Source organism: Asterias rubens, chromosome 1 (assembly GCF_902459465.1).
Source record: "Asterias rubens chromosome 1, eAstRub1.3, whole genome shotgun sequence".
In the NCBI taxonomy this organism is placed as follows: domain Eukaryota; kingdom Metazoa; phylum Echinodermata; class Asteroidea; order Forcipulatida; family Asteriidae; genus Asterias; species Asterias rubens.
The window spans coordinates 15,193,927-15,218,321 of NC_047062.1; the positions used below are offsets into that span (position 1 = coordinate 15,193,927).

Consider the following 24,395-nt stretch of genomic DNA (forward strand, 5'->3'; position numbering starts at 1 on the left):
AACAACAATAGCCCCTAGCCTACCGATATAAAAAAACAACGTAAATATAACCTATCAATTAAAATAATACATCTGCAAACATCACCTGGACAAAACAAACAAGATACGAAAACACAGAAATGCAGAACTAAACACAAACCGAAAGACCGCAATAAGGGAAAGAAATTCAAAGTACAAACGGATGTCAGTGAAACAAACTGTAAAACACGGATAAAGAAAAAGTGTATCAAACAAAGAGACATTTCAGAAATAATGAAAAAGAGAAACAAAGATATACATATTGAAGAAAAACGAAATAAAGTATTAAAATTAATACACAATTTTAGTGGCACAGAAACTTCTTTTTACAAAGAAACCAGTGGGTTGCTTAGGCATGTGTAGTGACTATGAATATTCACGTATTTTTAAGATTGCAGCGAATACCCAACGGCTGAACATTTCCCATGTCATTTATGACATGCACTTAGATTGTAAAACAAAATGGCGAACGTGTTCCGTCGACCAGGGGCGTTAAATTTACTGCAGGGATGGTTTTGCACGGGTGCGGACATAACTACATATGCAAATGTGTCCGGCTGACATTATTGCATATAATGTCCTCCAGATAGTATTGCATAGATGACATAATTACATGCGGTATGTCCCCAACGCTTGATACGGAATTGACCTGAGAACAATTGAAACATAGTGTTATTCAAGTGTTGATGAGTAGGATTTTACTAAAGTAAAAACAAATTTATGTCCACACAGCGACTGCAACACAGAGCTTGGCGCTTACTGTAGTGCCCTTGTGGGGTATTTGACAAAATGTTCAACATGGACCCAACAAGGGAATGCTTTCACGAAAAGGGAATAAGAGGACAACAATCAGGACCTGACAAAAAAAGGTGGATCCGTAACTGGGAAGGGGGGGGGGGGGGGGGGCTGCCGCAATCAATGGCATGCCATGTAGCCAAAAACTTGGGCCGACTGCATTCAACATCTTGGCGCTATGGCGTGTTCTCGTCATTCGTTATTTTCAAAAGTAATAGAGATGTTTGTATATAGCGTAAGAAACTCTAAGTGTGTAATGTTGTATTTGACACTGTTAACACCGTCTTGTAGCATACGCGCCTTACTTCTCTTCCGAAGGTACGCACGACTGTAACAAGAAAAGGAAACAGAAAAAGAAATAGCATTAACGACGGACGTCTTCTTCATTTTCAGTTTTGTGATTCACTATAAATTTCTTGATTTTATAGAGTCTAATGTTAATCGTGGGAGGGGATTATAATTCCATTATAGTACGATTTTTTTCAAGATCCAAAAGCAATAAAAATGGAATTGGATTTGACCTACTGAGCAAATCCACAAACTACGACTGTAGCCTGCGAGGGGTATAGTGTTAGATGGTATAAAAGGGGCTTTAGAAGTGACATGTGCCTACCTCTCGGGCAGATAACAAAATAGCCCTTTTCACACTATCTATCCCGGTGAATGCAGCCCAGGGGAGGCCTGGGAGTTTTGTTTTCACCGCCTGGTTTTAATCTGGTGCACTCACACTGTCCCCGCCTATGTCCCTATACAATTCAACGGGGTTTCAGCTGCATTCTTCCACGGGGACAAAGAACCTCAGGGAAAAGAGCAGGGTGAAAATGGCTTTACTCATGATTCGAAAACTTACTTTTCTGCTTCATGTTTGTGCGAGCCCCGGGTGTGTTTTTCGCTGATAACTTTATAGAAAGCAATGTCGCTTTTGTATCGCGTCCTCTTGAGACCACTAACTGCCACTCTCCACCCCATGTCATCATCCTCGCAGCACCAACCCCAGTACTTGTTGCTAAATCCATTCACTTTTTTGAATTGGTTTCTATTAAAGGCTGTCACTCCACCAAAGATTGATCCGTACGGCGGTCTAAGTATGACAAGAATCACAAAACGATATCACGATGTTGCATTTTGTTTAAAGTTCTTCTTTTGTGTCTCTTTTGTATTTACTATAATTTTGACCATATTTAACACTCTGTATTTACACACTATTTACAACATTGAATAAACGTATCTATCTATGAATGTTAAAGGTTATTGGTAATTGTTAGCATACAAACTTACTTGGTAACAAACAATGGAGAGCTGTTGACATAATACAACACTGTGAGGAAATGTCTCCCTCTGAAACTTGCTTGGTTTTTGAAAAAGAGGTAATTTTTCACTCAAATAATAATATATTGTTGAAGACTTCGCCTGAAGCATTTTCTGAAAGCACACACAGCTGTGCAACAATTGTGTTTCTTCTTTCGTGATACACCATGGTGTGAATACTGATCTTTGACAAATACCAAAGGTGTCCAGTGCCTCTGAACAATAGTCTTAACTTGACCCCTTGTAGCTGACCCGCTTAGGATACCTCATGAGCGCGTCATCCAGCCAGGGGTAACATTGCCAACCTGTTGCCGACTAACACATCCTGACCCGGAAAACTTTAATCGCCGCCACTGGCTAAACGAAAGACTGTCCTCTGAAAACAAAAACCTCTCTTGCCTGTAATTTCTGTTGTCTGCCCCTCCCATCAGGTGTCTAGGTAAATCCACGCAATGATACGGATTGCCCTCATGCTGTGGAATGTGGTCGATATCATGGAATATGATGCAGTCCCACTCCGAAAACTTGGGAGACTCCAAAAAACCAGCGTTCATCAGAATTCCTTTATTGAACAGAAAATCGTTCTCCTGTTGAAGAACAAATTGATAACAATTATTATTGTAAGATTTTGTTTTCAAAAGGCAGACAGTGAAAAGGTTCTGCCAGAGAGTTGCACAATTAAGGCTGATTTTGTCCACTTCCTTGCTAGAAAACTGTCAGTTAAATCTTCCAAGGCAAAACCCTTTGTTTTGGCGTGCATCCTCTACGATTTGCAATAAAATCACCACACAACACTGGTGAAAATGACAACTTTGCTGTGTCCATTATTTCATTGAGTGAGAGACCCCACAAGGGCACGTGATAAGAACGCCCTAGCGCGTACCCCCTAAGTTGTTCCTCTGTTGTTTGTTGACTATTAAACCCTTTTGGCGGAATCAATGGCGGTTACATTCCTAAAACTCGTCAAATTTGAGACGATAATAATTACCAATGTTATCACTTCAATTGTCACTCCGTATTGTATACAGCTGCTGAACACAATACAAAACAAAAACATTATGCAAGAACAATGCACAAACTAGTAGACTAAATGGCATTGTGTGATAATAAGTATTGCATTTTTGTTCAAATTACACTGGAAAAAGTTCAGTGCCGTCTTGTTACATAGGAATGTTTAGCTGCACGTTATGCGAGAAAAGACGTGAGCGTGAACGTCAGAAACTTTGGTTGCAAAAAATCTCACGTTTTAAGCATATACGTGAAGTTACCACTTTTCACGTCAGGTATGTATACGTGCAGACGTCATACGTGTACATGAAATAAGCCCAAAGTGGTGACGTCACAACACAATTTGTTGACGTTCACGTGTTTGCACGCGTAACATACGTGCAGACACATCCGTATTATTTCTCGTTTACCTGGTTAACGACGTAAATAGCGAACTCCAGGCGCTGTTTTTGTAGAAATGGTATCATGTACCGTAAAAATATCATCAGCTGATAATGCCGGTTACGGAATGGAATTATAATTGCAATCTGCGAAATGTATAAACAGACAAAATAAAGGCATTTTAAAAGTCCTGCATTTGGAATTATTATATTCAACAATGGTTTAAGTTTTCATATCCTTCCAAAACACGGACTCCCTTTATCCATTTATCGTCTGTGCTCAAGCAGCAAGGGCAAAACAGCAGAAAACAAAACCTTGGACAGGTATCTGTTACAAAGGGAGTATTATATTCATGTGACCCCGTACCCCACACAATGTAAAGAAGATGGCAGTTGAGTTTCATTTGTGTTTAAAAGGCACTGGGGTGGATTAAGACAAGTCTTATCTCGAGTTAGATATCTTACGTTTTTAATATCTCATAGGACTTTTCCTAAATTACAGGACTACAATCCCAACATGCATAAAATAAGAAATATGTGAACATTTTGGCTAAATATTGGTAATCGAATTTGCAAGATAATAAATTAAATGAAAGAAAAACATCATTGTTGCATTACTTTGTGTGTTTTCGGGTGCATAATAAAAGGCTCCAGCTGAAGTCTTTTACTATTTGAGTGAGAAATTACCTCTTCGCAAAAACTACGTTACTTCAGAGGGAGCCGTTTCTCACAATGTTGTATAACTTTCAACAGCTCTCCATCACCTGAAGTAAGTTTTTGTGGTAACAATTATTTTAGGAAATTAACAATAGTGTCCAAAGTATGTTATACTATGATGATTGGACAAGCATTAACACAGATACCTTCGATTGAGGTATACAGTCTGCTGGTCTCCAGTGTCCACCTGGCAAGTAGATGTAATTCCCACATCGGATCTCTGCTGTTACACCATAACCTTCCCGGAGCAAAGAAAGGTAAGCATTGGTTGTTCGGTTTCGATGGAGTCCGCCCATGAGTTGGGCATTACCGGATACCACAGCGTCATTTGCTTTGCCTTGTTGGGTTTGGAAAACATAATCATCCAGCTCACTACGAGAAACTTTAGTTTGCAGGTCCATCTGTCTGTTTGCGTCTGGAAAGGAAACAAGAAGAGACCCCTTGTATACATGCATGCAGGCCTGGAATTACACGCAGGCCATGGAGGCCTTTGAAATCTTAAAAGACTTCCCGATGGAAGTGCCCTTAGAAAAATGAAAATGGCCTTGCCCTTTTAAAGATGAAGCTCCATGCCTGTTTATGAAGCATGAGTTTGCTTGACACTCAACCTCCATGTTGAATAGTCAATTTAAACTTTTATTTATTTCCATACTTTATAACAGTACAAAAAATAACTTTTAAAGGAATTTTAAAACTTCTGATCAGCAGGATATATCACAATGTCACAATTTAAATAAGCATCCACAGCTACGACCATGGGAAAATATTACTGAAACATTCATAGAAAAACCTGCAAAAGTTACACCCATTTTACGGTAGGTCTATAAACATTCCCTTTCACATCCCTCCCCTCCGATCCCCCACACATAAAATAAACAAACAAATAAATAAAATGTAAGAAGGCATGCGGGTCTTGCTTTGAATAAGATTAAATAGTTTATACACTTACCGAGGTTACCCATTGATTTTAATGCTGGACACGAGATAAGTTGCTGCACCACGTGAGAGTTTCTTATCTCAAGTACGGGAGCGGGGCTTGTTTTGTTATCTTTTGCTGAGAATGAAAAAAAAAACGAGTGCATGATGTCAACTTTTTTTGTAAGGATAAAAACACCTCTGTTTAATTTGAGTCTGATTATGAAGTTCATTGCATTTAAGAACGATGTTCTTCTACGATATATTTATACCTGAATTGAAATCATATTATTTAAGAAAACTGCATTCTGAAATTCTGTAAAAACATGCAACGGCTAATTTCGGTTGTTACAACCAAAGGGCAATATGCCGATAATTATTATGCAGGATTTTATTTTAAGCAAATAATATGTTCAAGAATTTTTAATTTTTTTATGCATGGTTCCTCACACGAAATATGGAGAGTTAATTCATTCAAATCCCCGGGTTCTCAAGAATTACATCACCCAACCTGTGAGACATTAATAGCAAATTTCAATTTGATACCCCAGTTGTTGTGGCGTACATGTATATGCCTAATATATAAAGTACTTTAAGCAGTTTATCAATACTTTTGGTTTGGGTTTGGATAGGAAAGGTAAACAGTACCATTGAGGTTTGGATAGGAAAGGTAAACAGTACCATTGAGGTTTATTTAATACGTACCTGTTAAAATCTGTACTGCTGGTAATGTTAGGGAAGAGGTTGAATTTACATATTTCCTGGTGTCTGAAAAGGGAAGCAGGAAAGAAAACCAGTTGGCCCTGTTATATTATTATCTGTAAACCAACATTATTTCTATGGTACAATCGGCACCGATACAGCACCAAATTTTCTTTCTTTGTGTGTACATCAGGCTGCAACAAGTACATGACCGTTATTAACTAGTATATACCACTTTTCTGTAAAAAAAAATAAAATAAAAATAAAAATGCAAATGTCCTCAAAATTATATGCATCAGCCATTGCACAATGGGCAAAATGTTTCCTAATTTTGAGTTATTTGTTTTAGGTTTTTGATTTTACGGAATAGCTTTCGAAAACTGTACTTAAACTAATATTTGCAAAGGCTATTATACTAGTTAATGGTTGTGGATTATTAAAATTCAACAGGAAAATTGATATTAGAATTTAGTCTTGTTTGGTATCGGCATACTGGTGTGGCAGTTTCAACTTTCCGCTGTGTTCAGTTTTCCGAATGACCAAATACGGTAGCATTACGTCATGCGATGCCTGCGCACAGCAAGCGAAAGTAGTCCATTTTTAGTGCCGTATTGAGTCATCCGTTACCCTCCGGTAGCTGTCATGGCGGCGTGCACGAGTGTAGTACAACTAGCTAGCGGCAAACGCGTGGATCGTATGAGTTGTTTTTTATGTAAGCAGAGTGTGACCTGCCTAAAGTTGTACCCATGAATACATGTAAAGATGGGGCAAGAGATTATGTGACTATACACATAAAAGAATCGTAATAATAAACAATTTGGGGTCACTGCTGAGAGAACTACAGTACTCGCCAGGGTACTCGCGGCGGTATCTGACAGGTCACCCGGAAAACTGAACACGCCGGAAAGCTAAAACCGTTCGAACAACGTGATGATATGTTCGACTACGTCACCCGGAAAACTGAACACGGCGGAAGACTGAAACCGCCACACCGGTGTAGCTGATGGATAACTATTCCGAATAATCGGGCGTCATCTTCCCATGCACGTTACGTAATTCTGAATTCATTTACATAATGCGTGTAGCAATAACTCGAATGAGGTTTTGGGAAATCGTTAGAGCGTGAAGCTATCTAATTACTATCAAGCCTTTACTGTCTCAAATACAGGGGAAATTATGTTGCCTGTCTGGAATTGGCACATGTACTTCTCCCAAAGTTACAGCTTCATGCATGGTTTTGTTAAAACGTCTATTTTGTTGCACGGCAGTAAAGTTTTAGGGTTGGACATTGGCCATGCATGTTTGTACAGCGAATACAGTGGACATTCAAATTGTACAGCAGCACATGTCAACTTCATTCGATATAAGAATAAGAAGAATGTTTTATTGTCACTTGTAAAAAAACAAATATTAGTACAGCGAAATTCGTTTTGGTGTTGCGTGTCTAAAAATATCATGTTGTATACAAATTACACTAAAAATTAACCATTTACAAAAATACATGGAAATATAATATAAACAACTCTGAAAAGTATTACAATATACAGGCGAAATACGAAAGATAAAAATAGTACGAAGAATTAAAATCAGAAATAGACATTCATGATTAAAACCTGTCATTTAGAACACGAACAGCTGTGGGATAAAAACTCTGCAAAGTACGGTTGGATACAGATTTAATTGAACGAAAACTATTCTTAGACCGCATGGGCTGAAAGAGGGAATGTGCTGGGTGAAACTGGTCATCTACTATAGAGAGGGCTCGTTTTTTAACTCGAGAGAGATACAGTTCATCAAGTGATGGAAGTTGGCAACCTATGATTTTACTAGCGGTGCGAACAATCCGGCTGATACGCTTCCGGTCATCGGCTGTTGCATTGCCCCACCCATGGAGCAATAAACTTGCTCCATGCCCCCCCCCCCCCCCCCACCAAACGATCATTGATTGTGCCAAGACACTCTCAATCACCGCTCGGTAGAACTTCAACAGAAGTGGCTGACTGACATGGAAGCTTCTCAGCCGTCTCAAGAAAAATAATCTTTGCTGACCTTTCTCAACAATTGAATCTGCATTACATCCCCATTTCAAATCAGATGATAAATGTACACCTAGAAATTTAAAACATTTCACTATTTCCACTTCAGAACCAGTAATGACCAAGGGAGCAATAGCTGCAGGATTTCTGCGAAAATCAATAACAAATTCCTGTGTTTTATTGACATTTAATTCTAGATCGTTCTCAGTGCACCAGTTAACAATAGATTGTACTTCATTTCGGTACGATGTCTCGTCATTTTTAATTAATCCACATACAGTCGTGTCATCAGCGTACTTAACCATAAAATTGCTGGCTGAAGTACTGACGCAGTCGTGAAATAATATAGTATCTTATTTACCTCAATGAGATATCACTTTTTGTAAAATTAGTGAAAAAGTGGAGGCGTCATATGGAAAGTTATCCCTTTGCTTTTTCAACATTCACCAGCTCAGTGAAATGCAGTGAAATTCAGTTTGGAATGATTTGGGTGTGTCGAAACCGGGTGCGCCAGCAACACTCTCCCGCACTTAGTTCACTCATGGGGGGGGGGGGGGGGGGGGTTCACTACAACAGTCAGTCTACATACAAAACCGTCATATACAATATAAAAACAAATTTGTTTAGAAAATGAAAGGGTTTCAACGTTTTACCTGTTGTCGGTAATAAAAAAAGCGAAGCGCTTTCCCATGGTGGCCTCGTGTTTCTTTTCACTGCTACACGTAGAAAGAACGTAAGCTGCATGAAGCAAAAACACAACACCACAAGTTTTGTGCTGAACCAGATGTTATAATGTCGTTTCAAGAATGATCTGACATTCTTGCCTGCACGACGTAGAATCATCTCGAGTTGTGAATCATATTCCCTGTCTTCTAACCCGTGGACGATTGGCCTTTAAAGCCAACAAGTGCTCATAATAAGCAAATGGCGACGTCCTGTAGTGAAATAACAGGGTTGGTTATGCCCTAACCCCGTAAAAATAACAATGCAGAATACAGGCCCGCATGATGTGAATCTATGGATATAATATGCACGCATCGGTGCCTCAGCATAAAAAACTTCAGCCTGCGCACTCGTCCTTGCATTTTAAACCTACTTTGAATTCCTAATTGATGTGTGACAAACACTGTATGCTTCAAACAATACTTACTGTACACTCGGTACACCTTGGCCGATGTGTGGCAGAGGGTATCCCCCCCCCCCACCCACACAAAAAAATTATTTTCACTTTGTCACACCCTTTTCCTCTTTTACGGTTTCCCCCTTTAAATCCTCCATATAATCCATGGGATTTTCAGAACACGTCCCATCTAAACTCTTTGTGAAATCGACACCAGAACACATCGGTGTGTAGGAGTGAGTTATAATTATTCGTAATTTCATAAATTGTAGGAATAGTTTGTACTCGGCTTGGATCAGCGACTGCCCTGCGTGTTGATGGGTTTAACACTTTTTACAGGGCCAAATTTCATAGAGCTGCTAAGCACACAAATTTGCTTAGCTTGAAATTTCTGCCTCGATAAAAAGAGGATTTTTCCACACGATTTTCAAGCAATATGCAAAAAATGGAAATTTGGTTGGTAATCCTGTGTTTTATCAGGAAGAAATTTCATGCTAAGCAAATTTTTGTGCTTAGCAGCTCTATGAAATTGGGCCCTGGTCACAAACGAAGGTTATACACACCCACGTGACGCGCTCTCCACCAATAGGAATAGCGAAACTGTTTGAGGTATTTATGAATATAGGTTTATTAATGTACATACTTGTGCTGACAGTTGGATGTGCTTGACATGTCTGGTGTATAGGCCTACACTGGCGGACCCACGGACCGCGCCAAAAACCGATCAGCTTGGCTTACTAGGGAAAATGATTTAAGAGCACAATTTCATTTGCTAGACTTGACTCAAAACCCAATCTCGTGAGAGTCCTTTGTTTTCAATCCCATAGCCTAATAACATCAGAAAACACCCCAAACATGTGCCGTTCTCGGGACCAATAGCTACATTGACGGCGGATATGCTTGGGGACCTATCGCACAAGAACGGGACTTGAATCAAGTTTATACAACAACGGCAGGCTCGGGACGCACCTTTAAACTTGAAGTAAATTTGTCTTGCTTAAAAGGCAGTGGACACTATTGGTGATTACTCAAATATTTAATAGCATAAAACCTTTCTTGGTGACGAGTAATGGGGAGAGGTGAGAAACGGCTCCATCTGAAGTGCCGTAGTTTTCGAGAAAGAAGTAATTTTCCACGAATTTGATTTTGAGACCTCAAGTTTAGAACTTGAGGTCTCGAAATCACCCATCTAGACACACACAACTTCTTTCATTAATATCTCGCAACTTCGACGACCGATTGAGCTAAAATTTTCACAGGTTTGTTATTTTATGCATATGTTGAGATACAACAACTGTGAAGAGTAATCGTTGACAATTACCAATAGTGTCCACTGCCTTTAACGCCACTTTTTCGCAGCTTATAATTGAAGTCAACCCTTATTACTGTGGCAACCAGCTCCCATATAGCTCCACTGGATAGGCCTGTCTTCCATTTCTTCAACAAAATGGCAGCAAAATGTTGAAGATCTTATGATGTTATTTTGGTAAGAACAACAACATTGTGAGAAACGGCTCCCTATGGAGTAACATAGTTTTGAGAAAGAAGTAATTTCTCACTAAAATATTTGAATTGAATTCGAGACCTCAGCCCAGGTCTCGAATTCAAGGCATCTGACGAAAGCACACAACTTGTGCGACAGTGGTGTTTTTTCTTACATTATTCTCTAGCAACTTCGACGACCAATTGAGTTCAACTTTTCACAGGTTTGTTATTTTATGCATTATGTTGACATACAAAAGAAGACTGGTCTTTGATAACTACCAGAGGTGTCCAGCTGTAAGCCCTGATTAGAGACTCGCTAAGAACAGGGTGGACTGGAAACTGCGATGTTGAGGCACAAGGAACTTCCTGGGCATGTCCTATTGATAATGATTTTTGAAAAGGGTCTTTAAAGGGAAGGTACACGTTTGGTAATTACTCAAAACAAACATTAGCTTTAAAACTGACTTGGTAACGAGCATTGGAGAGCTGTTGATAGTATAAAACATTGTGGGAAGTTTTTGAGCCCAAATTTTCACAGGCTTATTATTGTATGCTTATGATGGGATACACCAGTGAGAACACTGGTCGTTGACAATTACCAAACGTGTACAGTGCCTTTAAAGAAAACAAAATCCAAGCAACGTTTTTCTTTTCTTGGTTTACAGATTTATTTGTATATCCATCTTCTAATAAAAAGAAAATCTTCAGTAGACCAGAGTAGCTACATGTACTTAATCTATTCAACACACTCTATAGCTAAAACAAATGTACTTAATTCAGGATTTTTGACCTTATTATGCCATCATGAAAATACAGTAAAATATTTTCTAATTTGTTTTATCACTCTGGGAAACTTGGGGGTTTTGGTTTTGAGTTTCGACTAGCATGTTTATTTTTCTACTCAGACAAATATTGGTTCAACAATTTACTTTGTACATCTTACATCTCTAGAGTGAATTTGATTATGCCAATCACGATTAAGATTGTTTTAGAAAACTTTTCCATAAAAAAATATTAAACAAGTACGTTTTTTTTTTCCATAATAAGGATCTGCTATGATCTTGTTGAAATAGATCTTTACCAATTTAACAGTCAATTACAGAATTTTACTTTGGTTTCACAAAAGAAGGGCAACGGAAGTCTTCTTCCCAACAACTTGGTTTAGCTATAGAAGAGTTTGCGGTAACACCATGTAATAACTATCTCTAATTGAGTTGGGGTGGTTCTGAAAAGGTTGGAGTTCCAACGGTTCTTTTCAGAACCACCCCAACTCAATTAGAGATAGTTATTTCTCTAATTGAGTTGGGGTGGTTCTGAAAAGAACCGTTGGAGTTCCAACGCTTTTCAGAACCACCCCCAACTCAATAAGAGATAGTTATTACATGGTGTTACCGCAAACTCTTCTATATCTTATTTCCACCATGCAAAGTTTCAAATCCTACTTAACTTGGTTTAGCTTGAGAAGGCTGTTCTGCAAATGCTGCAAACATGGTTTCTCATCAGTATGAACATCCTGATGGACTTTCAGAAAAGTTTCATGTGAAAAACCTTTTCCGCAAACACCACAAACAAATGGTTTATCTCCAGTGTGTATTTTTAGGTGGCTAGCGAGGGAAGTTTTGACCGAAAAGGCTTTCCCGCAAATGTCACAAACAAAGGGTTTCTCTCCAGAATGGATTCTCTGGTGGTCAACCAGAATTTTGTTATGAGCAAATGCTTTCCCACAAATGTCACAAACAAATGGTTTCCCTTCAGTGTGGATTTTCTGGTGGCGGACAAGGTTGGTTTTAAGAGAAAAAGCTTTACCACAATAGTCACAAACAAATGGTTTCTCTCCAGTGTGGATATGCTGATGGGTAGTTAGCCAGGTTTTTTTGGAATAGGCTTTTCCACAGATGTCACAAACAAATGGCTTGTCTCCTGGATGGACCCCCAGAATGTGGCAGGCAAGAGTGGTTTTAAGTGAAAATGTTTTTCCACAAATGTCACAAGCGAATGGTTTCTCTCCAGTGTGGACTCTCATGTGGCCGACAAGGGAGGTATTAACGGGAAAAGCTTTCCCGCAGATGTCACAAACAAACGGTTTCTCTCCTGTGTGAGTTTTCTGGTGTCTAGTTAAATTGTTTTTTTGAGCAAATGCTTTGTCACAAATGTCACAAACAAATGGTCTCTCTCCAGTGTGGACACGTTCATGTGCGGTCAGTTCGCCTCTTAGTGTAAAGAATTTTCCACAAAAGTCACAATCAAATGGTTTTGCTCTTGTGTGGACACGATAATGGACAGTCAGTTTCAATTTTTGTGAGAAGGTTTTTTGACAAACGGTACAACTAAATGGTTTCTCTCCAGTGTGGATTATCTGGTGACTTATCAGTTGGGCTTTCTGAGAAAACGTTTTTTCACAAATGTCACAAACAAATTGTTTCTCCTCGGTGTGGACACGCTGATGAGTGATCAGGTCACCTCTCTGTGAAAAGAACTTTCCACAAATGGCACAAAAAAATAGCATCTCTACAGTGTGAGTACGCTGATGGGCAGTCAGGCGATGTTTTCGCGAGAAGGTTTCTTGACAAATGTCACAAGCAAACGGTTTCTCTCTAGTGTGAATACGTTGATGGGCGGTCAGGCGATGTTTTCGCGAGAAGGTTTCTTGGCAAATATCACAAGCAAATGGTTTCTCTCCAGTGTGGACTTCTTGGTGCTCTCTTGATTCATGTTTAAGTGGATCAGATTTGTCACAAATGTCAGAGAAAAAGTCATCAAATGATTTCCAAGCATGTTTTTGTTTATGCTTTTCCAGTTTGCCTTTTTCTGAGTAAGTTGCTCCACATAGCTCACAAATAAGCTCCTTCTCTCGAGAATTCATATCTGCAGAATAAAAAAATAAAACAGTTACTTGCCAATTGTTCTTATTCAAAAATATTATAAATTTATACGTGTGTACATGCCAACCCACTGTATTGTTACTCTTAAAAGAATAAAGCAGGGGATATACTCATTCTTGTTACCTTCTTACTCAAAGCGAAATTTTGTCCTTTTTCGAAATGAGACTTTTTGAAAGACCTCAGCAGATAACTCAATATGTTCTAAAACCCCCTCGACCCATGATCCCTCAACGTCCGCCCCCAACTCGGAGCATGTCCCAATTCCAAATTCATAAAATATTACTTTACGGCTGGGTAAGAATTAAGTTTGACCAGTTCAGGATAAGATGAATCTATTCTGAATAAGTAGAGTGCCCTTTATTGCAAACCCATACTCCCATTCATAAAACTGTCTCTCAAGGACACGAAACTTCAGAGGTGTGTTGGCATGGACTTGGACTTCTTTTCTTTAGTAAATGTCATGCAAGTGTCTTCAATAGCAGCGCAAAAACCCAATGACAAAACCACAAAACAACAGCAAAGGCAAATGGAAAAGTGAAGCGAACCTAAAAAGCATTATTGACCCCTCCAAGTTTAATTTTCTCACACAAAAAAAAATCTACAAGAATTTGTTGAAGGTTGAAGTAATGTTTCTCAAAATCAACTAAATAAACTTTCTACTGCAGTAGTATGATTTTACCTTACTAAAAAAAATAGTAAGTTAGTGCGTCACCATTTGACGCAATGAGATGTGGAGTGATCCCGAACTGGTCAAGGGAAGTTGCCCCCCCAAAGAAGATTTGGTAACTTCGTCTCCTCAAAAATCAACAGAAATTGGTAATAATGAGAAGTTATATAATTATTTGGTTATTGCAAGTTGAACTTTGAAGTGATCCCGAACTGGTCAAATGACTGTAGTACACTACTCCTACCTACCTAGGCCTAGGTAGGCAATTTAATTGAATTGTTGTATTGTGCGACGGACGAGTTGTCTGATCTGAACTCCGGATTTGCTCGGATCGGAGAGAACAAAATATGCTTAAGTTTTGCGTACGATACTAAATCTTACAACAGACTGTGACAAATACGCACTGCAAAAACTCAAAATACTACCTTGTTTTTCCTCCAACAAGGAGCAATCGATGAAATTTTCTGGTGGCGCAGTCAGTCACACACGAGAGATCGAAGTAAGAAACTCCGAGTAAACAGCCCCCTCTACTGTTTGGGTTTAGCAAGTATGAGGGAAGGGCAGCTAGGGGGGTTGGGGGGGGGGGGTAGATGATCACAGTATCAATAGACTGGGAAATGCGAATAGGTCTTTTTGATCGCCGGCCGGTGTGTGCGGATGGGAGTGATAGTGAATGTCACGTGAAGTAAGTTCCACCAATCAAATGACAAGGATCTGTATGTCAGATTCTACCTCCATGGTTATATAATACCGGGATACCCTATCCTGGTGTCATGTGTTTTCAGTAGGATAACATGAAAATTGTTCACAATCAAAAACTATTTTTTTTTTTCAAATTATCTATCCAATTTTTTAACAATAACACACACACTTCATGATGTGTTGACATTTTTCAAGTTTTGGTTTTACGTTGCGAGAGACAGTCCGCCATTAACAGTGCTTATGCATGCACGACATTGGAGCAACGTCACATGTTTTCACATCTTTCATTGGTTGGTATTTTATATTCAGAAGCTAGTATGGTGTGCAAAATAAATCAATTACTACTTAACAAATTTAATTACAATTTTGTCCTAAGGCATTTTGGCTACTATCGTAGGAGGTCCTGTTTTCGAGGTGTCCCTAAAATCGTGGCAAATCTTTAAGTTTTACCTCTCTTTGCGCGATGTAAACCGTCCCTAGAATCTAGATACAAAAAAATTGTGGTTTTATTTGCCAAGCAAAGAGTCTCCTCTCCCTTGACCAAAACTTAGAAACACGTAAGGCTCCACTGATTATTTGCACTTGTAAATGCAAAATATTTGGTAGTTTAGGCATTTCTACAAGGTACACAAATATGTCATAGTGTTGAGGCCATATACAAATATTTGCCCACCCAAAAAGTTTCATAAAACACTATTTCAATTCACAATTCATGATGATCAAATCATGTGAATGAATATTAAATCATGTGACTGAATATTTTGCTGAGCATTCTGAAAAAAATATCCAGAGGCTTAAAGAAGACATGTGCCTTATATTAAATTTGTTTTCCTTTTCTAATATTTTTGGAGATTTTAATTTGTTAGCCCTCGTATCGATATTTTTTATTAATATTAAAATTTAAACATCAGCTTGTTGATTCAATTATCACTGTTTATTTATACATTTTATTATAAATTTTAAGAAGAAAAAAAGGGAAAAAACTAAATAAGAGTCAGATTTGAAAGCCAATAATTAGTCACACTTTTTATTTAATTATTTATTTTTGTTATTTTTTGCAAATTACCATGGTAAATTTTAAAAGTTCATTAAAAATATTTTGAATAAAACGAAGACAACTGCTGGCTATAGAGTCATACACAGAGTCTCAAAGAACACTTGTAGTCACTGCAGATGTTTCTTCCATGTATGGCTTCACCGGGAAACCATACTTTCTTGTTTGCCGTGAAAACAGGAAAAACTCAAAACAAATGGGGCCAGTTGAAGTCATCGAAGATCGGTGTGTAGTGTGAACATTTCAATGTCCATCAAGTTTTAATATATGTTTGCAAACTTCATATTAACAAATGAAGATAATTAGGGCATCGGTTGATATATGGCATCATTATTTTTTTTCCAATTCAAAGAAAAAGGCATAATAGCGTGAAAACTGGTAAGCAGAGGATATATTAGAATCCAGAGATATCATAAGGCATGAAAGTAAAACACCCCTCCCCCCTTGAAACACACACACTTCATAACAATCCGTTTTCCCCCATTTCAGACCAGTAATGTTTGGTTTCAGGAGATAAGAAACCAATCTATGATATTTTCTCTTTAATGTAGACTTAATATTTATTACGCTTATCGGAATTTATTACAGTACTTAGTAAATAAAAAAAAAATTTTTTTGGTAATTTTCACTTAAAATATTTTAATATTTTCCCCATATTGGCACACCATATAATCCCAAATAGTAACCACCTCACGTGATCCATCTAGTGACTAGAGCAGAATGAAACTCAATCTTGCAGATAGTAATTTTGTTTTGAACTTTTGAGGTTGGATGATGTTTCTTTGACTCATTTGAATGTTGGCATAATAATGCACTTGGTGATTAGTACCAAAAATCAATCATTTTATAAATGTTTGAGCATAACCAACGACAGGAAACTTTTTTTCTCAGCATGATTAAGCCTGATGAAAATACAGACTGTGAGTAAACTGCATAGCTTCTGTCACCGGTGCAGCTTGCACAATCTCGCGGTAAACGGGAATCAAAGTTGGGGACCGAAAACATATGAGGGTCGATAAAGTATGAAGCTACGATATATTTTGTGGAATAGTAGCCTTGCTCAAGGCAGTCGCATTATTCACTCCGAAAAAGACGCCGCTGTAAACCCACCCGTATGCGTGTAATCACACCACACGACCCCGTATACACAGTCACATCGTACGACTACTGCGCACACAAGTCATCCGCACTCGTACCCCTTTAATACCGCAAGCTGAGGCCGTCAGGCCGACGGCCTCGTCGTTCGGGTCTGTAAATGAAAAAAAGTTCCAATATTGACGTCTTAAAAGGGGTAGGCGGAGTCACCCCCACACAATTTTTTAATTTTTTTATAAGCATATAAATCGTTAAAAACAATTACTCAAATCATTACTCTAAGTCTAATGTTTGAAGAAAAGAAAAAAATATTTCCAGGTGACTTTATTGTTCTATATTCCGACATTCCTATATGTTCTGATATGTAGTATGGTCCTACACCCCTATGTTTCGACACCCTTTTATTCCGACACCCGTTTATTCCGACAACCGTTTATTCCGACACCCATTAATTCCGACACCCCTATGTTCCGACAACCCATTCACCCATATGTTCCGACAACCTGCACCAATATAACATTTTGTGTTGCATGGTAGAACTTATTTATTTATTTTTATTTGGGTGGGGGAGGGGGCAAATGAAAGAAATTACACATCAGCAATTAACGCATGGGAGAGTTGGAATTTTTATAAATAGAACTCATGAAATGTAATCAACACGGACACGCATCTAACAAAGAACAAGTAGTAAAGTACCAAGTGGTATTACTAGCTTAGCCTGGTAAATAACTCATGTTTATAACCATGCACACAACAAATGAAATATGCAACAAATTCATGTACAATTTGATAATGTTATTCGATCTTATGAATGATCAAACTTATTCGCGGCCTAAATTCACCATGAACAAGTTGTGTTTTTATTATTGCTCAACAGAGTAATAATGTGCGAACTTGTCGGAAATTAGGGGTGTCGGAACATAGTGGTGTTGATATAAGGGTGTTGGAACATAGGGGTGTCGGAATATATGAGTGTCGGAATATAGGGGGGTCGGAACCTATGGATGTCGGAATATATAGGCCGAGTTGTGAAAACATGAGTTGCCGGAACATAGGGGTGTCAGAATTTAGCTGTGTAACCTTAATGTGGACCCATATTATTACAATCCCCAAAATGTCTTTTTAAAATTCAAAAGAGAAATATATTTTTGATGGCTCAGCATGGTCAGAGGTTGGAATGGAAGGATCCCAGTAAAAAAAAACAGCAACATGTTTTTCCATCTGTATAACTGAACTCGTATTACAATCCAAAGAGTGTCTTTTTAAAATTCAAAACACAGAATTGTTGTTGATATGGCTCATCATGGTTGGAATGGAAGGAAGGATGTTCATCTGTCCAAGACACTGACCTACGTGTTGAGACACAAGGCTGTTGAGCTTGGATTCAACATTAACTCAGGCAAGTATACCTGGGCCCAATTTCATGGCTCTGCTTACCGTAAGCACAGAATCGGGGCGAACGGAAGCAATGAATTCTGTGCTAACGCCCAGCGTATTTCACGGGATAGCTCGGAATTTAAGCTTGTGCACGTGTGTACTCCATGTTACTAGGCATTCTACGCTTACACAGCTACATGTGTAGTGCAGAAATTCTGCGCTTGCTGTGCAAGCGGAGAATGGTGATCATAAGCACAGAATTCAGCGGTTGGCCTTAAGTTGTGATAATCATAACCCTCCATCCTTTTCAGGACTTTGGAGGATATAAATATATACAATCATCACAACTAACTAGGGCCCAATTTCATGGCTCTGCTTACCGCTGAATTATGCGCTGACAATCGCCATTCTCTGCTTACATACCTTCAAGCGTCGTTGGGGTCAATAATTAGGATTGACCAGGATTGTGGGAAGTACTAAGCCACTTCTCACCCATGAAATGTCCCATATGGTCTGCGCCTCAAATAGCCTCTCCTGGTCAAACTTCTATTGCCATGCTTCACATGCTGATCCCTGTTGCGAACTGTGGGCAGAGGTGTAAATCCGGGTTTCTGGCGCCTTAAAAACCAGATTGCTGCGTGTAGGTGAGGCTTGTCAGCCATGGGAGGCAATCCAACTAGGAGAAGGTACTCTGATTCCAAACCCGGGCAGGTGAGGCTCGTTAGTCATGGGAGGCAGTTCACCTAGGAGAGGGTACTCCGATTCCAAACCCGGGCAGGTGAGGCTCGTTAGCCATAGGAGGCAGTTCACCTAGGAGAGGGTTCTCCAATTCCAAACCCTGGCAGGTGAGGTTCGTTAGCCATGGGAGGCAGTTCACCTAGGAGAGGGTACTTCGATTCCAAACCTGGGCAAGAGGGGCTCGATAACCTGGGAAGCAGCCCTCCTAGGAGAAGGAAAACTCTGATTTCAAACAAACTACGTATGCTCGCTGGCAGCAGGGCGATGCAGGTGGAAGAAAGCACAGACAAGAGGTCTTCCCAAGTCTCTCCACCACCGATGTCTGGCGAATGATCCTATACTTAGGACAACGGCAGAGGTCACTCAACCCAGTTAGCGGGGCACTGCAGGGCGATCAACATGGTGTCCAGTCATCGGGCTTCTGCTCTCCACTGGGTAGCGTCATGCTGATCCAGGGGGGTACTGGCCGAGTGAGGCGCGTCTTCCGTGGTGGTACCTTAAACACTCTGCCCAGGCATGTTTTGCCAAACAAACACAATGTAATCCACCAAGGTGTACCTGCATCAGTTGTTTTTAACTTGTTTGCTCTACAAAGTCGTTATCGCTTAGCGATAGACAGCCTATGAACATTGCTTTTTTTTAAATACAGTAAAAACAAAAAAGCACCTCATCTAAAATCACTACCACAAATGTTTATTTTGTTGCATTCAGGTGGTTACGTCAATGTAGATGATCTCCTTTCACATTCTTTGTTTCGTCAATACACACTGGATGACATCAAGGAAGCGGTTGCTAATAGCGACAAACAACGCTTCACATTAAGGAAATGCCCCTCCTCAGAACAATTTCAAATATGTGCCAATCAAGGGCATTCTTTTGTGGTAAGTGTGTTCTTAATTTAGATTGAGTAATTTTGATTGTAATGCACTGGCATGTCAACCTGGATGTTGCAGGTTCAAATCCCGCTCTAGTTATTTTGTTCCACCCCAAAAATTGGTTTATATTTACTCCGATAATTTCCCTTGTTGGTTTTATCAATCATTCAAATCTGGTTTGATTGTGATGCAGTACATTTAGAACACAATTATTGGAGTGAACCAAATTTAAAATGCTTTCATTTCTTTAGAAAGGAAATAGTCTTAGTGCCAGAGGTTCTTGTTAGAGTTGGTAAACAGAAATAAAGTAGAACAGAAACGAAAGTGAAAAAGTGCTAATTTGACATTTGAATTGAGAATCAACTGTGGTCCTGGGTTGCAGCAAAAATGTTATTCTAATAATTGGTTGATTGGCAGGCATCTTAAAATAACACTAAACTAAGCTCCTCGGAGTTTCTGTATTTCTATGTTTTCTTCCTTGTAGCCCTTTACCTAGAGTGGCTTTAAGCCTTGTTTTGGCCGAACTTGCATAAAAAACAGGAGAAAAAAAGGGTTGTCCTGAATGGTTCTTCAAATTCATTAAAATTATCCTTTAAAATCATGCTTAAAATATAATCACACGTTGTAGGCAAAGAGAAGCAAATGTACACACTGTTAAGGCTTCTGTTCTTTCTCACCCCACTAATAAAACTTTAAATTTTATGCTCTTTTCTGAGGTATGATTGAATACTGTACATGTGGTGTGTCCCACCCCCCCCCCCTGCCCGATCATACTAAAAAAATACCAAAGCCATTTTGAGTGGAATTTGAATCCATGACCACATGCAGGGCAGTTGTTAACTACTAGCCCACAGCGTTACTTACTCTGATGCAGTAATGACATCAGTTTAATACGCATTGTATTGATTATAACATCATAGATATGTCTTTCCTTTTCCAACCTTAGTTGCCAGACTTGGAGCTGACACCTATCACAGATGTATCTCAATATCCAACGGTGGTTCACGGCACGTACCTCAAGTTTTGGGATTCAATAAAAACCCAGGTTAGAATGTAACACATAATGAAAATTATCACAAAGACAAATTGTAAAAATATTTATCTCTGGAGCAACTCACTTAAAGGCACTACACACCTTTGGTAATTGCCAAAGACCACCAGTATTCTCACTTGGTGTATTCCAACAAATGCATACAAATAAAAAATCGTGAAAAGTTGGACTCAATTGGTTGCAAGAGACTAATGAAAGAAAAAACAGCCTTGTTGCACAAATTTGTGTGTTTTCAGATCAGGCCTTTTTAACATTTGAGTGAGAAATTGCCTCTTTCTCAAAAACTGTTACTTCAGAGGGAGCCGTTTCTCACAATATTTTGGCCATCATCAGCTCTCCATTGCACGTTACCAAGTTTTGTCCAGTTCCTTCAAGGATATTGTTCTGTCGAATGATTTGCCTATCACAAAGACCGACTGTTCGGTTATTGAAAAAGTGCTGGGGGAGGAAAAACACTTCCAGAAATATGTACCTTTTTCAACCAGTCATGCAAAGGTCTTAGTGAAATTGTATCTGCCAACAATCCAAGTAATAATACTTATGTCGATTTGATGTGTTTTTTTCTTCTTCAGGGCTTAAGTCGAATGAATCGAACGCATGTTCATTTTGCTCAGGGTGAACCAGGAGAAAGTAATGTGATTAGTGGTAAGAGTGTAAGTCTTTCTGGATTTATATAATCACCTTTGGTTAAATTTGTAGATGTTATGGCATGAATCAATTAAATTTATGTTTGTGGTAGTTGTTTATAATATAGTGTGCCAGTACAGTACATAAAAAGAGCCCCACGGGGTGTCGTGGCCGAGAGGATAAGAGGACCGAACTCAAGCTCTGGTTGTTTTTGTTGAGCAGAGTGTGGTTCGAATCCCGGTTGTGCACTTGTGTCCTTGAGTAAGACACTTGACCATAAGCTTCTCTCCACCCAGGGGTAAATGGGTACCTGTGAGGGCAGAGTTGGTTCTTGTGATGGATTAGCTTAGTGCGCTACATATTTGGCGGCACAGGCTGTATACAGATGAGATGGTTTAAGAAATGATTTAAGGCCCAGTGACCAGGGGTAATAATGTTGAGGCGCCATGAGTGTCATGGATCTGAGCGCTTTATAAGAAGCCACTATTATTATAAAAAACATGACAGATAAAAGCTTTGCTTAAAAACACGAGATGAATAAATTGATTTGGGTTATCGAATTCTTCGAAGACAACCCAGAAGTCACAAATAAATGCCGTTGAAACGGTTTAAATATTTGCAAACAGTTTATCATGGTAAATTAAAATTAAAATGAACAGGCTCAGTCGGGCGAATAAACTGTTGGAAAAGTCTACGAAAGCTTGAAATAAAACCTGGAGATTATTGTCAATATTGTTCCTTTTTTTTAAGACGACAGTGTTTTTTGTAAAATCGCAAAATTACTCTTCGGATAGGATGTTGTGTTGTGTACAAAGCCGTTAGGACAGAAATCAGTAACAAAACGTATTTGCTTTCCCTTTCTAGGGATGAGGCGCTCCTGTGAAGTGATGATCTTCTTGAATCTCGAAAAAGCGTTAAGTGGTAAGAAAAAAGCAATCCACATTGAGAATAATTAAACATTTAAACATTTAAAAACATGTATGAAAGGGGTCCTCCTAATTAACCTGTATAAGAAGTGCACTGTTTGGTTTGGGTGTACAAACATATTTACTCAAATCTAATAGTGTCATCAAAGTATGTCCACCATATCTCAAAATGGCTAATGTAATACAAGATCAGTGTTAAGGTATGCTAATCTTGTTTAACAACTTTGCTATCCATTTTTGATGTCATTGTTGTTGAGTAATCACGAACAAAGGAAAATTGACTAGAGCGGGAGTTGAACCTGCTTGATTAACGTGCCATTGCTCTACCAACAGAGCTATCTTCTAGTTGCCATCTCCCTAATATGTCAGTATCTGTGTTTGTGTTACCAGTCAGAAGCTCATTAGTAAATTTGTCTTTGTTCAACCCCAAATTAATTAAAATATACTAATACTGGGTTTGAATTATGAGACCTAATCCTTTGATAGAACCATGTTATGTTTTACAAGGTGCTGTGGCGCAATTTTCTGCAGATCAGACCAGGAACACAGGGGCGAACCCATTCTCTTTTTGATAAGTGCACTTTTTTTAAACAACTGGTTGGTTTGTATATTCTTTGCAGCTGGGCTCTCATTTCAAGTATCAAAAAATGGAGTGATTTTGAGTTCAGGCGATGCGAATGGTCTTATACATCCACAGTACTTCAAGCAAGTCATCAAAACGCGCCCACGTAAGTTGAACATTTCTGTCAACAACTCAATTTATTTTGGCAAGGTATTTTGAAGATTTCACTGTTTATGGTTTGTCTCAAAGTTCATGACCTTTTGAAATGAAATTTGTGCAGGTTAGGTTAATTGTATTTACATGCATCTACATTATGATCAAAACAATCAAACAAGTACAGGTTTGACACATTGCATTTTTGTATTTTTTATTTCAGGTTGTTTGATATTTAGCGATGGAAAAGCTGTTTGACTCTTTCTAGTAGAAAGAAATCAAAACTTTTCTATGGAATTCTCAGGTCTAACGGGATGCAGCTGTATTTGTAACATCAGATAACTATTCATAATTCATCACCAAGAGTGGCAGAAATGCACTTTCTTGGAATGCTCAAACGGTGTAAAAAATTGAGAATAATATCTGCATAATATGTCAACTTTTAGACTTTGCATACAACACTGAACAGCTCATGGTTTAGGTAGGGTAAAAGGTGTTTTTTGTGAACATAGACACAATAAAGTCACATACGAAAGTTCAAGCTGAATAAAAGAGTCTACTTGTCAAGTAGATAGCAATGGTTTCTCAGAATAAATGTCTTTGGATGAAAAATTATCCGAATCACATTACTACAAAGGGAATACTTTCTCAAAATAGTTTATACCATCATAGTTTATACCAAAATAGTTTACACAGCTGCAGTGCTTGTCACCAAGTTAGTTTTTAAGGCCATTAATTCTTTGAGTTTGATAAAACACAACAGTCTGACGCGCTTACATGATTGAAATACATGTACATGGAGATGAGATGAATGATAACATCCTCCAAAATTTACTTACCGCCCATTTACAAGTGTTTTAAAACTAAAAACATTTGGGCTGACTTTCACAGAGCTGCTTAAGCAGGACACCAGTCACCAGTCTGCCATGTAGGTTGGCTGGTAACCTTAGTCTGGTTAGCATAATTTTGTTGTGCTTAGCATCTTTTTAAATCACTATTAGACCAGGAGTATTTAAAGGCACTGGGCACCTTTGGTAATTGTCAAAGATCAGTCTTCTCACTTGGAATATCTCAACATGTATGCATAAAATGACAAACCTGTGAAAATTTGGACTCAATTGGTTGGCGAAGTTGCAAGAGATTAACGGTTGACAAAACACCCTTGCTGCACAAGTTGTATGCTTTCAGATGCTTGATTTTGA

General features: G+C 38.7%; 3 protein-coding genes across 5 annotated transcripts; 1 reads left to right on the top strand and 2 right to left on the bottom strand.

Moving 5' to 3' along the window:
- On the bottom strand, positions 1-8,867 carry LOC117299182 (beta-1,4-galactosyltransferase 4-like). The gene is made up of 8 exons (XM_033782644.1): positions 8,533-8,867; positions 5,847-5,909; positions 5,176-5,280; positions 4,373-4,641; positions 3,540-3,656; positions 2,521-2,708; positions 1,664-1,894; positions 1-1,141 (listed from the first exon to the last, which is right to left on the bottom strand). Exons 1-8 carry the CDS (start codon positions 8,720-8,722, stop codon positions 1,006-1,008), a joined length of 1,299 nt encoding a protein of 432 aa, XP_033638535.1. The 5' UTR covers positions 8,723-8,867; the 3' UTR covers positions 1-1,005.
- Positions 8,868-11,860: 2,993 nt separating this feature from the next.
- Positions 11,861-14,551, bottom strand: LOC117294065 (zinc finger protein OZF-like). Its single transcript, XM_033776586.1, has 2 exons — positions 14,459-14,551; positions 11,861-13,349 (listed from the first exon to the last, which is right to left on the bottom strand). Exon 2 carries the CDS (start codon positions 13,345-13,347, stop codon positions 11,923-11,925), a length of 1,425 nt encoding a protein of 474 aa, XP_033632477.1. The 5' UTR covers positions 13,348-13,349; positions 14,459-14,551; the 3' UTR covers positions 11,861-11,922.
- An 80-nt stretch (positions 14,552-14,631) lies between these two features.
- On the top strand, positions 14,632-24,271 carry LOC117298704 (tRNA 2'-phosphotransferase 1-like). Of its 3 annotated transcripts, XM_033782131.1 has the most exons (8): positions 14,632-14,718; positions 18,165-18,283; positions 19,711-19,880; positions 20,821-20,919; positions 21,498-21,570; positions 22,417-22,473; positions 23,099-23,206; positions 23,417-24,271. In XM_033782131.1, exons 1-8 carry the CDS (start codon positions 14,651-14,653, stop codon positions 23,449-23,451), a joined length of 729 nt encoding a protein of 242 aa, XP_033638022.1. In that variant the 5' UTR covers positions 14,632-14,650; the 3' UTR covers positions 23,452-24,271. The 3 variants fall into 3 exon arrangements, with proteins under 3 accessions (XP_033638022.1, XP_033637948.1, XP_033638101.1); XM_033782057.1 differs by having other exon boundaries at positions 23,099-24,271; XM_033782210.1 differs by lacking the exon at positions 14,632-14,718 and adding an exon at positions 14,985-15,025 and having other exon boundaries at positions 23,099-24,271.
- Positions 24,272-24,395: the final 124 nt, after the last annotated feature.